Source organism: Tachyglossus aculeatus, chromosome 14 (genome assembly GCF_015852505.1).
Source record: "Tachyglossus aculeatus isolate mTacAcu1 chromosome 14, mTacAcu1.pri, whole genome shotgun sequence".
Lineage (NCBI taxonomy): Eukaryota > Metazoa > Chordata > Mammalia > Monotremata > Tachyglossidae > Tachyglossus > Tachyglossus aculeatus.
Genome location: NC_052079.1, coordinates 54,872,867 through 54,879,037, shown reverse-complemented (window position 1 = coordinate 54,879,037; position 6,171 = coordinate 54,872,867). Strand labels below are relative to the sequence as shown.

Here is a 6,171-nt window from a genome sequence, read left to right as displayed (position 1 = left end):
TCTGAAGAAGAAGTCATGGCCGAAGAGGCAATGAGGCCTAGCAGGGAAGAACGGCTTGGATTCCCAGTTGGAGCCCGGCTCTTGGGGAGGGGGTTAGGGGGGAGAAGGCGCTAGAAAGCCCCCCTGATCCCATGTTGCTTCTGCTTTGGGAATTTCCAACCATTTCTGCCCCTCCACTGCTCCCCGGGAAAGCTGGTATCCACGAGAGGGGAGGGTCTGCAGCCCCCAGGAGATGGGGCCTGATTCCTCTGGAAAAACCGGGCGGCCCACCCATCCATCAATTGCATTGTACTAAAGGCCAGGGAATGTTCAATATAACTGGCAGACGCCTTCCCTGCCCACGGGGAGTTTTCCCGACCGGACTCCATTTCCCCAGTGACACCATTTTGGTCCACGGGCAGCAACTAAAGGGTCCACCTGCTCCACACCTGGAAAAAGTGTGGGAGGGGGCTTCCTCTCCCTCCCAACCCTTTCCTCTAACCCCCCCAACCCAACCCCTTCCCGGAGCCCCCAGGGGCAAGATGACTGAGCAGGCAGAGCTGTTATATACAAAAAAGTTTAATTGAAATACCTGTATAAAAAAATATGATCTCCATACATTTCACACTGTTAAACTGAAGAGTCGGAGGGGGGACGGGGGAAGAATTCCAATCCAGGCTGCAGCGCTGGAGCCAAGCACACAGCACTGAAAATAATTTAATTTAATTTAAAGGTGATGACCCTGCCCCTCTCTCTTCCAGAGCCAACACACAGAGACTGTACAAGGTCAATAATTTAAAACCCTTCCAAGCGGCCCAAAGGCTGCCGCCCGCCCAACTTCAAAACGCACATACACACACACACACAAAAAAAAAAACAAACCTCATTCTATCTCCCTTAAATTAGACTTTGTACAACGATCTCCCATCCTCCGACAGAAACTGGTCAGGATAAAACAACCAAAAAAAAAAAGGAGAAACCAAAACATTTACAAAAAGTTGACAGGAATGCTGAAATCAAAGAGTTTGGGGTGGGGTGGGTGTTTGTGTATGAGTGTGTGTGTGTTTGTGTGTCGATCACCAAGGCAATGTTACAGGACTCTAAACCAATAAATTAACCGAATAAATAGCCACAGATCACTGCGGGAGGTCTCCTACATGGTCACGTAATAAATAAAAAGATATAATACACGGGGGGGGGGGGGGGGGGGGGAGGGTTGAAACCAATTTACATAAATACATTATACAGGTATGGAAAAGGGAAATTCTCAGATATTGCATTGATCGTGCATTTTAACAAGCCCATACATACTTCGTTTTTCGGGATCCACGGGGTGGACGGGGCAGGAGAGAGGAGATGAACCAGAAAAGTGGGGGGAAGAAAGAAACATAAAAATGAGTGGGTCATCCTGATTGAAGAGACAAAGCGGTTTAAACACCTGTTCAGAGTTCTGTGCGGGCTGAAGGGGGAAGAGTGGGGGTGGGAGGGGAAGATCTTGGAGCAGCAGAGACGGTGCGTATGTGTGTGTTGTGTGGGTACGCGTGCGTGCGTGAGAAATGTCTGTGTTCAAACCCTCCATCCCGGGGCGAGGACGAAGGGGAGGGCGACTCCGGTCCGTCATCGAACGCGTCTCTCCGTCGCACCGCAGGACGCCGCTGGAAATGTCCTGCAATGAACTGGTCTTCTTTGGACAAAAAAAACACAGCTCAAAACATAAAGTCCCACCGAAGCAGCGTTCAAAAAGGCACTCAAAAAAGCAAAGAAAATCTAGTCCCAGCTCTATGAGAGCAAAAAGGGGTTATACCGTGTATTCCAAGAGGTCACCGCTTTTGTAAACAAAGTCCGTCCTGCGCTTTCTGAACGGGCTCGCCACCCCCGGAGTCCCCCGCCCCCCGCCTTGGGGAAATCCCTCCTTCGAAGCAGAAGCCGGCCCCCCAAAAATAAAATTATATAAAAAAAAATCAAAATTAAAAAAAAAAAACCCAAAGAATTTTTTTTTTTTTAAAAAAAAAACAAAGAATCCGGAAAGGGCAGGGAGGGCGGGGAAGGGGGCAGAAGTCTCTCGGACAAGGGTTCCGCTACAGAAATACGACGACCGTGTTTCCCCGGCATCCTCCGGCGGGAGGGAGGGGTCAGCAGCACGGGGGGCGTCCGGGTGTCCGGTCTCCCTGGCCCTCCCCCGGGGGTCCCCGGAGGGGCCGGGGGAGGCTCCCCCGGCCCCTCACAGGCTCTCGTTGCTGGAGCTGGTGCTGGAGGCGTCGGGGTCGATGGCCCGCAGGTGGATCTCGCAGCCCCCCGGCTTCCCGCCCTCCGGCCGGCACATCCACGCGTGGTCGAAGATCTGCTCCAGGGTCGGCCGGTCCGAGGGTCTCAGCGACAGGCACCACTTGATCAGCTGCTGGCACTCTGGGGCGGGTGGGAGGGAAGGGGGACCGGACAAAGGGCCGGGGTCAGGCTCGGTGGACGGACCTCGCGGCCCCCCGCCCCGCGCCCGGGCCGGTCACTCACCGGCGGAGACCCTTCTCCGGAAATAGAGCCGCCCCCGCAGGATCTCCTCGTCCTGCTCGAAGGGGATGTCCCCGCACACCATGTCGTAGAGCAGCACGCCCAGGGACCACACCGTGGCCGAGCGGCCGTGGTATCGATGCGAGCGGATCCACTCCGGGGGGCTGTACACTCTGGTGCCTGGAGGAGGGGGAGACACAGGGTGGTCCCCGTCAGCTGGGGAGATGGGGGGGCGGGGGGGGGGGGAAGAAGCCGCCACGGCCGGGCGGACCCCCGCGTGTGGCAATAAATAGCCACGCCGGTTTCCAGTCAGCTGACTGTTTACTAGCGAGGCTCCCTTTCGGAGAGCACGTGGTGTCGGGAGGCAGCGTACCAAAAATAGACACAAAAGACCCTTGGGGAGGAGGGAGGAGGGGGAGGAGGAAGAGGGGGGCGGGGGGGGCGGGGTGACTGCAGCAAGAGCCGCCCTCCGCTCGGCGGAAAAAACAGGAAAGCCGGGAACGCGTCCGGAAGGGATGCTTAGTAAGGGCGGTAATAATAATAACGATGACGACGGAGGGGATGACAATGACAGGGAATCTGGGGAACTAAAATCCCCGGCTAGCGAACGGGGAGGGCAACTGAGTCCGCCCCCTCCCCGGCTCTCCTAATAAGTAGCTGCCAGACTTCGCCCCCCCCACTTCGCTCCTTGGATACCAAACAAAACCTGGAATTTGTGATGCGGGCCATCACGTGGGGCGGGGTGGGGGGGGGGGGGAGGATTCGGGTTTCACAACAAACAGATGTTGCGGACCGGACTGGGGGGGGTGCGGTGGGTAGACTGGCACCTTTTGGGTGGCTTTAAAAAAAAAAATGGGCCACCACCCCGTGACTACTTTTTTTTCTTTCTTTCTGGCGGGAGCGGCCCCCACCCGGGGCCTGGCACGCGACTCCCACCGGGCGGGGTGGGGCGGTTGGCGGGAGGGAGCGCCCGTCTCGCCGGCCACGGGGCCCCAACCTGCAATGCGGGGTTTCGACCGCATCCCGGCGTGGCACCTCCGCCCGCCCCCTCGGAAGGCACCCGCGCCCACGCGGGCCGGGTCAGAGCCCGCCGCCTCACGCCCCGCGCTCGACGCCCAGAGGGACCCCCCTCCCCGGGCGTGCGGGGAGGGACCCGGCCCGGGGCCCCCGCGAGCCCCCGCACCGTCGAAGTCGGTGTAGACGGTGTCCTTGAGCAGGGCGCCGGAGCCGAAGTCGATGAGCTTGAGCTCGCCGGTGCGCAGGTCGACCAGGAGGTTCTCGTCCTTGATGTCGCGGTGGACCACGCCGCAGCTGTAGCAGTGGTGGACGGCCTGCAGCACCTGGGCGAAGAAGCCGCGGGCCACCTCCTCGTCCAGGGCGCCCTTCTCCGTGATGAAGTCGAACAGGTCCTTGGCCAGCTCGGGCCGCTCCATGACCAGGAGGAAGCCGTCCGCCCGCTCGTACCAGTCCAGCAGCTTGATGACGCCGCGGCAGCCGGCGCCCGCCCGCTTGAGCAGCACCACCTCCAGGGGTACCACCGTGCCGCCCTAAAAGCCGGGGCGCGGGGGAGAGGAGGGTGAGCGGCCCCGGGGGGTCGGCCGGGGACGCCCCCCCACCCCCGCGTCCTCCCCCCGCCACCCGCCGGGTACTCACGATGGTGCCCCACTCCGTCACCCGCTCCTTCACCACATGTTTCACTGCCACCTGGAGAGGGGGAGCCCGGTTAGCGGCGGGGAGACCCCGATTAAGGGGGTGGGTCCTCAGGGGGAGGGACGGAGGACCCCAATTAGGGGAGGGATGGGAGTCCCCAACTAGGGGGAGGGACGGGGGACCCCAGTTAGGTGGATGGGGGGTGCTCAATTAGGGGGAGGAACAGGGAGACCCCAATTAGGAGAAGGGATGGGGATCCCCAATACGGGGGAGGGTTGGGGATCCCCAATTAGGGGGCGGGACGGGGGACCCCCAATTACGGGGGCAGGACGGGGGACCCCCAATTACGGGGGCAGGACGGGGATCCCCAATTAGGGGGAGACACAAGGGGACCCCAACTAGGGGGAGAGACACAAGGGGACCCCAACTAGGGGGAGAGACACGAGGGGACCCCAACTAGGGGGAGACACACGAGGGGACCCCAACTAGGGGGAGACACACGAGGGGACCCCAACTAGGGGGAGACACACGAGGGGACCCCAACTAGGGGGAGAGACACGAGGGGACCCCAACTAGGGGGAGAGACACGAGGGGACCCCAACTAGGGGGAGAGACACAGGGGGACCCCAACTAGGGGGAGAGACACAGGGGGACCCCAACTAGGGGGAGACACACGAGGGGACCCCAACTAGGGGGAGACACACGAGGGGACCCCAACTAGGGGGAGACACACGAGGGGACCCCAACTAGGGGGAGACACACGAGGGGACCCCAACTAGGGGGAGACACACGAGGGGACCCCAACTAGGGGGAGACACACGAGGGGACCCCAACTAGGGGGAGGGACGGGGGGACCCCAACTGGGGGGGGACCCCAACTAGGGGGAGGGACAGGGGGACCCCAACTAGGGGGAGGGACCCCAACTAGGGGGAGGGACCCCAACTAGGGGGAGGGACGGGGGGACCCCCAACTAGGGGAGGGGGCGGCCCGGGCCCTTACTGACCGGCAGCCCGTCGGCGATGCGACTCCCGGCGTAGACGGTGCCAAAGCCTCCGCTGCCCAGCACGGTGCCCACCTGGTACACCTTCTCGAACGGCTCCCGCTCCACTTTGCCTGCGAGGGGCGGGGAGATGGCGGGGGGCGGCGGGGGTCAGGGGAGTCCTCAATTAGGGGGCGGGGGGGGACACCCCCATCCCATCCCCGGGCCCCCCACTGACCTGGCTGCAGGATCTTGACGGGCAGGTGGTCCACGGCGGCGGGGCCGCACAGGTGGGCGAGGGACCCGAACTTGGACAGCAGCATCTTTCCCCGGGGGTCAGGGCTTCGGTTGGGGGGGGCCTCCCCCCCCGGCCCCCGGCGACGGCCGGCGTCGCACAATCCCCACTCCCCGCGGGCGGGCGGTCCTTCCTGCCCCCCCCCCCCGCCGCTCCCCCAAACACCCCACCACGAGGCTCCTCCTCCGGCAAGGTCGATGCCAAGTAAAAACAAACCCCCCAAAAGGGTCAGCCCGATGGGGGGGGGGAAACACTAAGGGGGATCGTGGAGGGATTGCCACTCAACCCCTCCTCCTAAAAAGGAAAAAAAAAGGTGGGGGGGGGAAAAGCAGAGCCAAAGGCGACGACAAACGGGACGCAACAAGGTGGGATGGGGGGCGGCGTAGAGGACGCCCCGATCCGCCGCAGTGAAGCCGGCGGGGTGGCCCGGGCGCGCTCCCGCCGCGCATGCGCGTCCTCCCGCCCTGCCTCCCTCCCGTCCGCCCGCCCGCTCCCGTCTGAGCCGCCTTACACACAACAGCGGCCTCTTAACTCCCGATAGCGTGGGGCGGCGCGCGGTCGTATCCCTCCGCCGCCGGGACCCCTTCCACCCACCAAGGACGGTGCGGGGGGGGGCCGGCTGGGAACCCCCTCACTGCCCCCTTTACCTCCCCCCCCGCCGGCCGCGCCACCGTACTGGACGCCCCCCGTGGGAGGGGCGGGATGCGGAGGCCGGAGACCAGGGGACTACTTTTCTTGTAGTAAGCGACGCGCACGGCTACAC

At 62.5% G+C, this 6,171-nt stretch overlaps 1 protein-coding gene across 1 annotated transcript; it reads right to left on the bottom strand.

Annotated features, from left to right (window-relative positions):
* Positions 1-2,127: 2,127 nt before the first annotated feature.
* Positions 2,128-5,507, bottom strand: PIM3 (Pim-3 proto-oncogene, serine/threonine kinase). Its single transcript, XM_038756462.1, has 6 exons — positions 5,352-5,507; positions 5,138-5,247; positions 4,138-4,188; positions 3,668-4,031; positions 2,488-2,664; positions 2,128-2,385 (listed from the first exon to the last, which is right to left on the bottom strand). Exons 1-6 carry the CDS (start codon positions 5,434-5,436, stop codon positions 2,201-2,203), a joined length of 972 nt encoding a protein of 323 aa, XP_038612390.1. The 5' UTR covers positions 5,437-5,507; the 3' UTR covers positions 2,128-2,200.
* Between the last annotated feature and the right edge of the window lie 664 nt (positions 5,508-6,171).

Excerpts from the sequence above, each read along its gene's own strand:
- PIM3 (XM_038756462.1), bottom strand. The coding sequence starts at position 5,436 with ATGCTGCTGTCCAAGTTCGGGTCCCTCGCCCACCTGTGCGGCCCCGCC. Across the intron at positions 4,189-5,137 it reads GCATCGCCGACGGGCTGCCG|GTGGCAGTGAAACATGTGGT; the intron begins GTCAGTAAGGGC and ends CCCCCTCTCCAG. Across the intron at positions 4,032-4,137 it reads TGACGGAGTGGGGCACCATC|GGCGGCACGGTGGTACCCCT; the intron begins GTGAGTACCCGG and ends CCCGGCTTTTAG.